The sequence below is a fragment of the Prinia subflava genome, chromosome 21 (genome assembly GCF_021018805.1).
Source record: "Prinia subflava isolate CZ2003 ecotype Zambia chromosome 21, Cam_Psub_1.2, whole genome shotgun sequence".
In the NCBI taxonomy this organism is placed as follows: domain Eukaryota; kingdom Metazoa; phylum Chordata; class Aves; order Passeriformes; family Cisticolidae; genus Prinia; species Prinia subflava.
The window spans coordinates 7,277,353-7,292,054 of NC_086267.1; the positions used below are offsets into that span (position 1 = coordinate 7,277,353).

The 14,702-nt window shown below is 44.5% G+C and overlaps 1 protein-coding gene across 4 annotated transcripts in view; it reads right to left on the bottom strand.

Moving 5' to 3' along the window:
* CLSTN1 (calsyntenin 1) overlaps nucleotides 1-14,702 on the bottom strand; it is a 29,354-nt gene that overhangs the window by 2,488 nt on the left and 12,164 nt on the right. Inside the window, exons 3-18 of one of the 4 annotated variants that reach the window (XM_063417453.1) lie at nucleotides 14,658-14,687; nucleotides 13,071-13,266; nucleotides 11,370-11,578; nucleotides 10,921-11,070; nucleotides 10,638-10,823; nucleotides 9,291-9,539; nucleotides 8,322-8,443; nucleotides 7,411-7,573; nucleotides 6,250-6,300; nucleotides 4,732-4,889; nucleotides 3,965-4,113; nucleotides 3,253-3,479; nucleotides 2,796-2,966; nucleotides 2,097-2,242; nucleotides 1,384-1,519; nucleotides 579-763 (exon numbers count right to left, since the gene is read on the bottom strand). In XM_063417453.1, coding sequence (XP_063273523.1) covers nucleotides 579-763; nucleotides 1,384-1,519; nucleotides 2,097-2,242; nucleotides 2,796-2,966; nucleotides 3,253-3,479; nucleotides 3,965-4,113; nucleotides 4,732-4,889; nucleotides 6,250-6,300; nucleotides 7,411-7,573; nucleotides 8,322-8,443; nucleotides 9,291-9,539; nucleotides 10,638-10,823; nucleotides 10,921-11,070; nucleotides 11,370-11,578; nucleotides 13,071-13,266; nucleotides 14,658-14,687 — 2,528 coding nt within the window. The remainder of the gene's footprint in view (nucleotides 1-578; nucleotides 764-1,383; nucleotides 1,520-2,096; nucleotides 2,243-2,795; nucleotides 2,967-3,252; nucleotides 3,480-3,964; nucleotides 4,114-4,731; nucleotides 4,890-6,249; nucleotides 6,301-7,410; nucleotides 7,574-8,321; nucleotides 8,444-9,290; nucleotides 9,540-10,637; nucleotides 10,824-10,920; nucleotides 11,071-11,369; nucleotides 11,579-13,070; nucleotides 13,267-14,657; nucleotides 14,688-14,702) is intronic. The other 3 variants (XM_063417454.1, XM_063417455.1, XM_063417456.1) reach the window with 3 other exon arrangements.

The following is a 14,702-nucleotide window of genomic DNA, read 5'->3' on the forward strand; positions in this document are numbered from 1 at the left end:
ATTTATTCAAGGCACTATATTGAGGAAGAACTATTACAGATTCCTTGCTGGATTCAGAAGGTCAGCAGGAATTAGGCAGAAACCAGAAAGACAAAGGAAGCAGCACTTTGTAAAAGAGTTCTTTGACATTGCTCTCAGTCCTGGCACTCTACACAAAGTGGTTCTAAAGGGTGATCCAGTACTGCTAATTCTACTGGAAAAGGATCTTACAATAGGACACAGAGCATGAAGGTCACACATCCTTTGTTGTTCCCAATTTTTTAAAAATTCAGGTGTCAGCCACAGGAGAAGGAAACACCATAAACAGATGTTTTGACAATAAATTCTGCAAGTGCAGACAAAAGCAGGCTGCGTTTAAAGCACTGTGCACACGATGAACACTAGTGCTGGACACTGCCCTGTAAATCCCATTCTCCACCATGAAACTCAAGCCCTGCAAGACCCCAAACAGCTGCTCTTGGCTCTCGGCCCGTTCGTTCCGGATTCCCGTCCCTGCCCTGTGCTCAGGGCTGGCTCTGCTCCCCTCTGCCCGTGCCAGTCAGAGCACTGCAGCTGGAAGAGCCCCAGGCCCGGGTTACCTCCATGGGGTTCACAGTGATGGTGAGGGCAGAGTCATCCCAGTCCATCTCGCTCTCCTTGCCCGTGTCCTGGTCGCGCAGGCTCCTCTGGTGCGCGGCGCGGATGCGGAACACGCCCAGGATGATCATGAACACCAGGAAGCTGACACACACCACGATCACCACCGTGGCCGTGCTGGGCACCACTGCAACACCAAACACAGCAGGGCTCACCTCACACTGCTGACAAACACTCCCCTCCCATCACCTGCCAGGGTACGTGGCAACACATTTTATTATATTTCATTAATATTACACAAAGACAGTTTGACTACAACCACTTCAAAAGTCAGCAGGAAAGCAAGAACTAGATCTCAGTTCCTTAAATACAATTACACCAACCTGAAGGACTCAAAACACAAGGAAAGCACATTCTACCACACACAGACTCCTCTCTGAATTGCCTGTTTTTCTTCCTCTCACATCCTACCTACACCCATGCAAAATTAATGTAATTAAAACAGAAAGGGCAGATACCATGACTCATCAAAGGAACAGCACTGCAATTCTTTTCTCCTGTCATTCAGAAGAAATTCTGTCCCAGTTCCTCACTTTTCCAACACTTACACACTCACAGAAAGCCCTGCTGGCAGGAAAGGGAATTTCACAGGGCTCTGAAAACTCACTCCTCCCTGCCTGGGCAACAGCAGAACACGACTGAGCAGCTGCCTGCTTTATTAGGCTAATACACAGGTTTAAACTCTGGGAAAAGAACTCTGCAACACCACAAAAAAACCGCTCAGCTTCAGTGGCTGAGAATCCTGACCTGAAAAGGGATGAGGGTTTGCCAAGTTGTGACCAGAGAGATCAACAAAGGAATGATGCACCGGGTGAATGAACTGTGGCTGTGCAGCAATGTGATTGGCATGTTCCACTGGGCTGGCTGTGTGGATAACATTCACCTAGAGACAAACACAAAGTGTTAAACTCCAGAAACCCAACAGTTGAATTCTGAAGAGATAAAAATAAAGAGAAAAAAATTAAGATTTTAGTGCTTTTAATACCATTTTCTGCTGTACTTCCATTTATTTGATGTAAGCATTCTAAACAAAAATGAAGCTGTACCCTGCTATAGAAGAAATGCAATTTTAGCCTCTCTGTGCTTGAACATTATCCCTTAGTATCAGAAATTTACAAATCACACAAGCAAAACAGTGAAGGGCCCAGCACGTCCATCTGTGGCATCCCAGAAGTGACACACAAAGGCCACTCAGCTCTTTGGTAGCCCCATTCTCACTGCATTTGCTAAATAAATAATGTGTGTTTTCAATGCAACCTTTTCTCTTTCATACCTCCATTAGCCACAGTGCAAAGAACAGGTTTATTTCAACCTGAAACACAGGACTAAAATGACATTTATACATAAACTACTGCCTGAAATGCTCCCATTTGGTAGTATTTATTTACAGGACAAAATCTCTGAAGAATTGCTCTGTCTGAGGCAGGCTGCAGAGCCCAGAGCTGGCACAGCTCACCCACCTCCACTCGGAAGTCGTTGCTGACGTAGCGCCCGTTGAGCTCCGAGCAGAGCAGTTTGAACTTTCTGTCGAACAGCGACGCCGTGCGCCAGTTCCTGTAGCGGATCAGGTGCAGAACCTCCTCGTAGTTGGCCATGGTGTCCACCCCTGTGGGCACAGACACAGCTGCAGCAGCTGCTCTGCAGAGGCTGCCACAGCCTCACACACTGGACAGGCATCACTGCATCTCCTCAGCTGAGCCTTCCTGGCAATAACACCACTGACACACATGTGGCTCCACTGTAACGCTGGGGATTGGCTTTGTGACAAAATCCTGAACCCAGTGAGTCTTTGAAGGGATCCTGGGAGCTTTTCTATGGAATACTTTAACACAACAGAGGAGAATTATGCGTGGTCCTAGGCACTGGACTATCTGTGGAAGGAACAGGCCTTTTCTGGGGCAAAGTCTAACTGTAGTTCCACAGTGGAACAGGTCACCTGCTATTTGAAACAGAGAATAGGACAGAAGGAAGGCTCTAGAATGTTGTCTTTTCTAGAATCACAGCTTTCCACAGCATTGCTTGGAATTCTAAAGATAGTCCAAGCATGAAATGATTTTAAAAACAAGTATTCGGAGTAAGGTGCTACACACCACCTCTCCAGAACTGCTCCCTCTGTCAGTCCCTTAGACCCTCCCAGGAGCAGCAGCAGGAACCCCTACCTGTGATGATCATGCCCAGGTTGGAACTGCTCATCTCAATGCCTTTCTGCTGCAACCGTGTCATGTCAATCTCCAGGCTCTCTTGTTCCTGATTTAGTTCCTCTCCCAGCACTGTCACCTCACACATATCCAGGTTGTGCATAATCTCTTCAGATACCAAAGACTCTTGGACTAAAAAGCAGAGAAAAAGCCAAAGATTTAAGTAGAAATACCAGAACAAATATTAAAATCTAGGCCTGAGGAGAACAAGTATTCACAAAATAATGATTTGAAAAATAAAATACAAAATACAAACAAGGGATATTTACATGAGGATAACGGCCTGGACTTATTACCATTTTCAGGTGAGCTTTTTGTTAGCTCAAGAACTTACACCTACACCTATTTCCCCTTACTGGATTCTGTATTAGCAGGGAACCCCACGGAGGATGCTCCCCCAGGAGCAGAGGGCGGTTACCTGTGGGATCCTCGTCCCCGGCGCCCTGTGGCTCCACCTCCCGGGTGATGGTGCTGATGATGCGCAGCTCCGGGAACAGGGAAACGCCCTCGGGGCTCTCAAACTCTGAGGCAGAACGGGCAAAGTGGTTGATGCCACTCAGGCTGATTTTTGGCTCCTCTGGCTGCAAGACCATGACGTACCCCTCCACAGAGGGAATGGAGACACAGGCCTCTTCACTGAAACACCTGAGAGACAGAAGCAGTTTGGCAGTCAAGGTGGTTATTTCAGAGGGAAGCACAATTACACACAGTAATTGCTTTATAAATTTTTGAAAAGCTGTCTCAGACCCAAGAGCCTCAGATAAATTCATCAGCTGCCCTGGAAAGGATGAGATAGCCACCAAGGGAGCAATCTTACAATTAATTTTTACTTACAGTTACCATTTGGCCTCATTTCTATGTTTTGACTTAGAGCCACAGGTAACCCCTTTACTGAAGCTGTGCCCCTGGAGACACTGGCAGCACTCTGGCAGTACTTTCCTCCCCATCTTACACCCTCCCCACTCCATTCTCAGGCAGAAAGCAGAGTGCTGGTGTGGAAAACATTTGCAGTATGGAAATGTGCCACGGCTGCACAGCCCAGGACTCTTTGTCTCTCTCAAGAGAGATCCATGAACACCAGGCTCCAGCACCACTGCACAGGGACGCCCCAGGGGAGCACCAGGACATACTTGACAGTGCTGGTGATCTTCAGCCTGCGAATGCCGGGCGTGGGGAACTGCCGGGAGTTCAGGTAGGAGATGTGCTGCATGGCCTTGTCAACCCTCTCAATGTCATCCCCTTCCACGCTCAGCGTGGACTGGCTGGGGTTCATGTGGATCTGAGAAAAGGAGGAAAACCGTGAGAGAACAGCCAGCCGAGTGACAGGGTGTGCCAATTCAAACTGGAGTTCAGCACTGGTAAATGCAGGGAAATTACATCCATATTCAAAGCAACAGGGTCATTATTTCCCTTGTGGCACACAGTCTAAACTCCCTTCTCACTGCTATCTCAGTGGAATGTATTCAGTGTTTCATTCTTTAAGAAAACATCTAAGCACGTATCATAATTCTGGTTCTAATAACGCAGAGGAGAGACAGCTCACATAAAGGAGAAATTTAGCTCTGTTCACACAACCTTGCTACTTGAAAAAGTCACATAATCTCATTTTATGAAGCTGCTTGTTAAAGATCTCTTCTTAGACAATCTGCACAGCTGGTAAAACAGCCTTACAAATATGGAGTTTCTCTTAAAGACTTAATTGATAGCAGAGTAACTTTCATTCCTAAGACCATGTTTCTATAAGAAAAATTTCCTAGTTTTATGTAATATTAATACAAAATGCCACAAGAGCTGAGTTTGTTATATTTGGGACACCCTGTTAACTCTGCCAGTAAAACCTGTGACTGTTATCAGGGAAGGAATACACATGTTCCCCTTTGCTTGTATGCAAATTTACCTTCACACCTTTGCCAACACCATCAGGCATCTGCAAATCCAGCCCCTCTTTGCAGGTGTAGAGGCAATCAATCACCTTCTTGTTCTCCAGTTTACCAGAACGAATCATCAGCCCTGCCAGATTGCCTCGGAAAAACTGAGCCATGCGCAGTTCACCACCTTCAAAACACGAGGGAGGGAACACCTTTACTTGTTTTGTTCTTTTTGCTTTTTCTTTTGTATAACAACAAGTATGCCAGCTGATACACACAGTATTATACACATGCAGGTTAGTTTCCATCCACTCTGGTGTTAACCTTGTGATTATGGTCAGGCACAAAGAAAGAATTAAACAGTTCACCATGCACGTGGCCTCCAGAGGGCTGCGGCCACCTTGAACTGACTGTTCCATGACAAACACCTCAAAAGAAGCCCCGTACAGCCAGGCGGTGCTCAGAAATCAAACACAGAACCAATGGGATGAGCCATGAAACCTGAATCTTCCTGCTGAGGTAACACCTCCCTCTACCCAGGACACAGGACAGCAGCCCTGCAGGTGAGAGGGATGTCCACCTAAAGCAGCACTGCCGGTTCTCCCTACGCTCCAAGGCTGAAAAGGACTTTGTAAAGTCATTCAGCTCAATCTCAGAGAGGTGTCCAAGAGTTACCTGCCCCCTCTAAAGGTGCCACCTTCTCTCTGAAGATTCAAGTGAGCAGGTTAAACCTAGGTTTAACTCATTTTCAGATATCCACATTAAGTCTGATAAGGGCAGCCTAACAAGCCCTTTAGTCCTCAGTGGTTTTGAAGATGATGTCACAATGATCACCTAGTCCATCTTGTTAATTTTATGTATCTCAACTCAAGACACAATACCTACCAAACTAGCACTAAAATTTGTTATGAGGAAATAACCCTGTAGCCAGTCTGAAATACCTGGTAGCCACAGTTTTTTTGTCCATTCACTGTAATTAGAATTTTACATAAATATTTGACCAAGTGAGTATCCCCTGTAAACTACAGGTCTGTCTTTATAAGCAGCCTGATCTAAATACAGAATCAGTCTTGTTCTGAGAGAGGAGCAAAGGTATGTGAGTTCCAGAGGTCCTTCCTAATACACCGAATAAATTCTATAATAAAGACACACAGCTACATGCCTACATGCATAAATACATACATTTATATAGGATGATGTGCGTTTATGCTTTAACAAAACTGGATGAAAGAGATTATAGCTGATATTTTACATCAGCAACTTTTTTTCACCACTTCACTGCAATCACAACCATTGCAGATTTGTTGATGGAGGTACATTTGGATGCAACCAAAAAAATACCCAAAACAAACAAAAAACCCCAAACCAAGCAGAAGTCAGCTGATGATGCTCTGCAAATAGAAGCACAATGAAGACACAAGCCTAGGAGAGGATTATGTGAAGGTCAATGGGCCGAATGCAATGCCTGCATTTCATGCTGTGTGCAAGATGAAGCAATGTCTTGGCTTAAAAATGAAATAAAACAGTAGGAATAAAACTCCAGCAACCTGCAGAGGTCTCAGGCACAGTTTCATTGTCATTTTCATTTCCTGTATATTCTGTAGAAAAGCAAGACAAAGAATAGGACAACAGGGAAACAACCAAGTGGTTAAAATTTGGCAAACTCTAACCCCAGAAAATACCAAGCAGCACAACCCCCAAAGTTTGCTCATATTGGACCCAGCTCCTCGAGGGTTATGAGTTCCTGGAGACACAAAGAGCTGCAGTGCAGGGAGGACACATCACTGCTGTTACAGGAGCAGTCGTGGCACCACAGCCCAAGGAGCCCCACACACAGGCAGCAGTGACACCAGCAAGAGCTGCACAACACCCGAACCAAGAGGGGAAACCTCACACAAACCACCTCCAGTAGCATGACACGAGTCTAACAACTGGCTCCCTTTGAGGGGAAATTAGGGTGAGATCCAGATACAGCAAATCACCACAAGGTATTGCAAGCTGATCAAAAGAAGCCATTATCAACACAGATTTCTTAATCAATAATAGAATCACATATATTAAGCAGTCAATTTATCAGATGGGAGCACCAAAAATGAAAATTGGCTTTTAATTTTTTAGAAGAAATGTTAAAAGAACTTCTTCAAAAGGATAAAATCTTTCTCTCCTTGGAGAGGAGCTGTATATAATATAGAGCAGCCTGAATAGAGCAGACAATAAAGCAGATGTCTATTTTTATAAGCAGAAATGGTAAAATACCCAAGAGACAGCACTGCTGTGCTGCTCTGCAGAGCTGTCTGCTGGACAGGCTTCCATTGAAGAGAACACCTTTCCTACAAGATGCTTTTCAACCTACTTGAAATGAAGTGTTCTGTTTGGTAATCTGAAGTATATGAGGTATTGTTATAACTGTTATTACAAAGAAGCTCTCAGTATTCCCATGGCCACCACAAAAATCACACTGATGGGACACAGGCTGGTGAGCAGCCTGCTATTTCACACACCTGTGGCCAACGAGAGAACAAACAGACACTCATGGGAAAAACGACTCAGAGGAAATGTGTGAGCCCAGCTTGGAGCAAAACCCCTCCGCAAGAGGCAAAACAAGTTACACTCCATGCACTAAAAAGATCTGCTGGGCACTTCCAGACAGCCACAAAGATTTCATTATAAAAAGTTAATTAGAAGTATTAACAATTGTAAACAGTTACCTTGCCAACATGCTCCAACCACCAGCTGTGTTTCTATCTTGGAAGGGTGAAGTGGGTAATCCTCAGTGACTGGGAAAGGGTCATAGGAAACACCATCCACGAAGAGAGACACCGCGGGAAATTCAACATTGACGACGTAGTGGTGCCACTCCTTGTCACACACCTGAGTGCAGAGAGTTTTAAAAGTTCTACTGTCGTTTTTTTCCCATTACAGTCCAGTAACTGATCTGGTGCCATGTTTTACATAAACATACATGCAGATGTACCCACAACCTACAATACAAGCCTGTACAGACACAGTTGATCTTTTGCACACGTGGCACACATCTGAAAAGCAAACTGACTGCCAAGCATTAATAAAAAGTTTCTTTATTCTGTTGCCAATACAGGAAGCTGCATATACTTCCTTTTCTTTAATGTTTATACTAAATAACAGCATATTTTAATCTAAAAATACATGTCTACATGTGTGCACATCCTGAAATACTGTTATAGGACAATCTTACTTGACAAAGGACAGGTATATGCTGAGAGTATATTAAAAAAATATTAAAAAAACATAACTATTATCACAAACCCAGGGGGCTGAGAAAATGTCACATGCTCAGAAGTACTTGAATGCTATAAACAACCTAGACTAAATACTTCCTGTTTTCTCATGCACTCCACCTTAGAGTGCATTTAGTGAAGACAACTGATGTCACAGCTGTAAGACTGATGCTGTGTTTTCTACACTACAGTCAAGATGAAAAGGTGAAGCTGAACCTGCCACTTGATCCCCAGTAAAACAGGCACTGTTGGGCTCTACAGAACAGGCTGTCAGGAGTTCCGATGGCAGGAGGTGTTTATGACTGAGTGCACTACCAGGGACATTAGCACTCCAGCACTCCAGCAGAGCCCTGCAGGCTCACCTGGTTCAGCTTCCAGTGGAACTCAGCAGGTTGGTAGGTCTTTCCCTGGGAAGGATCCTGGCGGAACAGGAACACCAGGCGGCAGTTGTGCACGTACAGGGTGTAGTGGTGCCGGTTCATGTCTGCGTGCAGTTTGAATTAACAGCGTTATTTTCTGCAAACCTGACCAACAAAATTCACCTCTCTGCAATTGCACACTTAAATATCAAAGTAATTGACAGGCAGTAATCGATGCAGAAGTAAATCAGGCATGGTAAGAGGAATGTAAAACATCTGCAGCAGTAGTGAGGGCAAACACTCCTGAAGAACCCACGGGGCTGGAGAACAGACAGACATGTCTCTATCCAAACCCAACCTGAACCAAGGCACAGCACTGAAGAGCCAGAGATAAACCTGTCAGCAGGAGAAAAGGAGCTCTATTTGCAAACACAAGAGCTTTGTTACAAATGGCAATTATGGAAACAGGGTTATCACATTTCCTTCTTGTTAATGGCATTTCCAAATTATTGTTCCTTTGTCATAAGCAGAGAGTGAAATTATGCACAGAATAAAAAAAAACTTCATCTCTGGAGAAAGAAAATTATATCCTCCTAAGGAAAAAAAAGTTACAGCAGCAAATGCTGTCACCAGACCTGATATGTGTGTCTTAATGTTTTTAGGCAGCATCAAGAACAAGGCTATCTTTGGAGATGCAAACTCGAGGCTGCAGTGCCAGAATAAGTAATCTACCGCAGCAGAAGAAGTGCATAATGTAAACTGAAATAGAATTAGAAAAACAAGTCTGCCCAATCTGAGGCTACATAATCTAAGGCTGAGCCTAAACATAAGCACAACAGTGACTTCTAAAGTCAGCTTTGTTTCAATTCCAAGAAAACCTTAAGGTAGAGAAAACACTGTCACATGCATTGCCAGAGCACATAAAAAACCAACCAACCAAAAAGACTGTTTGTAATTAAAGTATTGACAAACCTGTCTTGTCTGAATTGCACAGAATTGTCTCTTTCTCTTTGGTTCCGGGCCCGTGCCTCATCCATACTGAAATCATGAAGGGCTCTTTGAGATTGACTGTGACTACACCATCTGGAATCTTCACAGCCTGTGTGCCATTAAACTCGAAGACCTGGTCGCTGTCGTGGCCATTATCCGTGGGCAGCCCCACGGTCCAGTTAGCAGCACTGCTCGGAGGGGGGAGCAGCTCAGCTGTGCCAGCAGCAGCACCTACAACACCAATGCTCAAATGAAAACAGAAATTTAAAAAGACCACCACCAGCTTCAAATTCAACTGTTTATCTCAGCAGTAATTTCTCAGCACCAACTGTCAGGATTATGCATTACCATCACCCAGAAGCAATTCCCCTTTTAAATAACGTGGCACTAATTACAGGCATCTAACACCATGGTAACTTCCACAAATTTGACTCCTGGGTAGACGACTAATCTCATAATAAGCAAAACAGTTTCCATCTCCACAGCTGTAGAATCTCATTCTGCCTCTATCTCAGGAACCCTTTCATTAATGCCACTTGTCCCTCAGAGCCATGAGCACGATGCCTTTCTCTAGGCACTGCACTGAGCTGTGAGACCAGCAGTGATCCAAGCACCCCCTCCCAGCTCACTGCTGCTCACAGCAGCCAGCAGCAGGTACCTTTAACGTCACACTGGCCTCAGTCAGGAATTGCCTGGCTCCCTGCTCTGGGTTACAAGCTACTCAGACTTTCAATTACTTTCAACTGAGGTTGAAGACATAAATCACGAGTGATAATTTATTCCGTAATCTCAGTTCTTCCATATGGCTACAAAGGGCTCAATGACTTTTTGTAAGACCTTTAACTGCAGCACAAGTGGATGCCAAGGGCCCTTATTCCTAGGGCAAGCACAGTACACATTTAACTGATTCAAGCTAACTGTTTTTTTCCAAACCACTCTTTCCTGGTTTTCTCTGGTTTTTCATCATGTATTTCTCAGATTGCAGCCATGACATCCATCATGCTCAGGAAAACAGAGAGGCTTTAATGGCTATACCCTACCACACAAATTCTTTCAGGTCTCGAACATGAATCTCATGCAAGGGACATTATTAGTCTATGTGAGACAGCAGAGAGGCAGAAGAAAGAGATTCTTTACCACATTTGAGAATTATTGTAGAAGTCACCTTCAGGCAATTTCATGCCTTTTGCTGCCAGTGAGAAAATGAGTTGAAGGAAACTATGTGCAAATGAAGACCAGATCTACTCATTGATTTCTGGTCTAATATAAAATTCAAAGTCAAACTACTAACAAGAGAGACCACTTTTATTTTAACAAAAGCCTTCTTACCACAGAGCCTGTGGATGGATTTCTCAGAGTAGGTGTCTCTATCACAGCCTTTACCAATATGGTTGGTTTCCAGTTCCACCGTTGCTTCAACTGAGGTTATTGGCTCATCACATGTCTCCAAATGCATCCCAGGGAACAGAGCCAAAGAACCAGTGCCAGGCTCATATTCTATTCTTTTGCTCCAACCTGAATATTAACCAAAGAAACAGTATTAAAGATCTCTCGTGTTTAACTGAAGGTACCAGCAAATGCTAAAAGCAGAGAGGAAAGAGAGCAAACTAACCTTGCCAGCCAGGCTTGCACGTAGGCTTAATGCTAATTTTAACCAACACATCCTCAGCGGCTCTCTTCTTCCCACAGTCATAGGCTGTTACTGTCAGTTTATACTGGTGCTCTTTACCATAGCTTAGCTTTTCTGTGTTTTTTATATAACCTGACACAGAAAAAAGGCACTTGTCAGACATCAATACAATTCTTCAGGGTCACTGCTGCATAAAATGCACCCAGGAATCACCTGTGTCCTTCATACAGACTTGAATAAGCCCTCTGCAAGGGAGTCACCGGGCAGTGTCTGACTCCCCAGCTGCTGCAGAGCAGGCGCTCCCGCTCTCTGGGTGAGCAGCAGGGCAGCCCCAGCCCCAGCCCCAGCCCCAGCCCCAGCCCCAGCCCCAGCCCCAGCCCCAGCCCCAGCCCCAGCCCCAGCCCCAGCCCCAGCCCCAGCCCGTCCCTTACCGTCCTTGTCGATGGCAAAGGGCACGTCCGGGGTCACGATCTCGTAGCTGCAGATCTGGCTGAACTGGGGGGAGCAGTCTGCATCCACGGCTTCCACCTTGAGGATGTTGTCGTACCTCTTGCCCTCGATGACCGTGGCCTTGTAGGACTTCTCCTTGAACACCGGCGCGTACTCGTTCACGTCGTTCACCTGGATGTGGACTGTGGCCCTGCAAGGACACACACGGGCTGCCAGGGACTGCAGAGCCTGCTCCTGCCAGCGCTGGCACACGGCAGCTCCCTCTCTGCCACCACAGCCACGCCAGGCTTTCAACCCGACAGCTCTGGACCTGCACTCTCCTGTGCAATGTGCTCCCAATGGCTGCAACCATCCCACCCAGTCCTCCCATACCATGTAATGCACCCTGAAATGAAGGTAAATGGCATTTATACCACTAGAGAATATCTCTTGTAGGAATTACACAGTTAGGTCTAACTGAGGAACAAGAAACAAAAACTTGTTTTGAAGGTCTGTTTCCTGGGTACTTTAAACAAGGAAAAACCTGTATTTTACATTTGCCTTTTTTTCTTCCAGTCCACTTACTTCCATGAACGTGAAGGTTTGGGGTTTGATTAACAGGAGTATTTGCACTGGGTTCTGAATGACTGTCACTTTTCTCCTGTTCACAGAAATGCTTTTCGGGTTTTAGAGATCCTGCCAAATCAGCTTCTTCTTTTCCACATGAAGCCATCCTCCAGCTCTCAGAAAGAAGCGACCAATGACTAATAAACCCCACAATCTCAACTACCCTAACCAGGAAAGCAGTGGGTGTTTCTCCAGTGTACTGCTATATAATTCAGTGCAGTTCTAGGTTTTGTTTACTATCACTGGTTATTTGCAAATAAAAATCAAACCCTTGTAGAGTTATAGAATAGCAAGGTTTTGTTTGTCACCAAGCTGACCTCTGCTACTCTATTCCACATCTTCTTTATGCCCCTCTCTTTGCTTCACACAACTGCTCATTTCCCACATGCTCTGCAGATGTTCACACCAGAGTGTCAAACAGTTACTCTCAAGTGGGTTTTCTAGAGACTATTTTATATTGTGGTTTTTCCTTAGACAAAGATAAGCTAAAGACTGCTTTGTTCCCATCCTTTAATGTAGGCAGAGATGAGCCCCATGCTATTGATTGAACCCATGTTATTGGGTTCTCTGGTGAGGCTGGCTGGAAATGACAGAAACATGAATGCTTTGGCATTTTGTTAAGCTTAATATAGACTGACTTCTTCAACCAGTTTTTTGGATTTAGAAACTGAATTCCAAAACAATGTCCAGGCCTGGTATCCCATGCAAGCTCTACCAACTCAAGACAGATTTCCAGTGTATCAGCAGCTTCCTTGCTTCTATCCCCACCTGGTTTCCAATGTAAATTCAGAGGCATCAAGGGATAAAGCACTACCACCTAAAATACAAATGAAGGGATGTCCAAGCAGTTCATGTCCATTTCGCTGCTTTTTTTATTATTATTATTATTATTGCCCTCCTTGAGCAGGAGGACCTGTGTGGTCCCTTCCAAGCTGAGCCTTTCTGTGGTTCCATGGAAAGCCTTCCAGTATGAACACTTGGCTCACACTGACTCTCAGCACACAGACCATAAACCACCAGAAGCAGGAGACCCCTCGGAGCCAGGCCTCCCCTCAGCCCCCCCCAGACTGACTTACTTGTGGGATTTTTTTGCATTTGCTCCATCCGGTCCCTTCCCACAGTCGTAGGCCTGGATGGTGAACGTGTAGTCCTTCTGCAGCTCACAGTCAAGCTTCTCCTTAGAGCGTATTATTCCCTCACCAGTGGATTTATCCACTACCACTGCTTCAAAGGGAACATTCTGCCCGTGGATTTTAAATCCACAAATCTCACCTACAGAGTTAAAGACAGGTTAGAACTGGTCAACACGATGACACATTTTTAAAATAAATGACCAAATATTTTGCAGCCAGGGGTTTGTGAGGGTCTGTGGACAAAGCAAGAGCACTGTGCTTTAAAATGGGTGAATTCTGGGAACTTTAGTAAAAAGAAGCAAACGTCTGCCTTCCAAGCAACTTGTTTACTTTGCATCCATTCATGCAGGAGTACAAAAGAGAAAAAGAGAAATGTAGACAGGCATTTCACAGGAGTACTTGAGACAGCTCTAGGGCAAGAGTAGATCTTATGTGAGCATACAGCCAAGGCCACTGGTAATATCTTCTATGCCAAGCTACTGGCAATAGCTGGGCAGCTGGTTCACTTTGACCAGAGCAAGAGGTTAAAATGCACAGTTACAAGTCAAGGGATGAAAAGGCTTCCAGTACAGGTTCAGCACCATAATTACAGAAATTCTGTCAACAGATCAAAGGACAAAGTCTTCCTGTGCAATGTACCTGGCTAAAATCAGGGAATCAAAATAAACTACTGAATGAGAAAGGTAGAAATACCAACTTCTCAGGCATCCATTTCAACAGCTGTCTACTAACTCAGGCCAAATGTTAGTCAAGGAAGATCTCAGGGGATGATTTAGAAGGCTTTCCTTCTATTCCAACTCTTCACTCTACAAACTTGGAAGAGAAATCCCCAGTACATCATTTTTAAACACATCTAACCCTAAGGCTGCACTACAAGATTCCAGCTGGCACAGCTAGGTAAGCCCAGCACACAACAAAAGCCACTCAATAAACTGTTTGACCACCTGCACTGTGGTTTTACCTCTGCAACTTGTTCTGTTTTGATGGGGATTTTCTTACACCAACAAACCCCACTGTTTTGCTATTACAGTTGCAGAGGTTTCTTAGTACCAACAACACACTCCTAATTAAAACATGTCTAGAGGTATTCAAAAAAAGGGGGTTGATACATATTTTAAACCACTGAAGTCAGTCCTGAAGGGTGTGTACTGCAGGGAAGGTGCTGTAATGCTTCAGCACTTCAACATTACTTCACAAAGCATGTGGAAAACTTCAGCTGTCCCAAAGAAGTGATCTACAAGTGAAAATATCAGAAAAATGCTAATTTTCCCCAAACAACTTCTTCAGTGTCCACACAACGTACAATAACCCCAAATGGTTCAAATGGATGTCTGATTTACAGATATTTCTAACCAAGGGTTTGGTTACATAACACTTTTTATCAATATATTTTAAAATAGAAAAAAACTGGGAGAATAAATGGGACAAAAGAGCATGACAGGATCTTCTGTTTCAGTGCTGATTCCCCATTTCATAATCAAAGTTAGTAGGTTAATATTCATAAAAGGGATAGAAAGAACCCTTTATCACCTTCTTTGGTGACTGTCACCTCAAAACTCTCTAAAGGGAAAAAAG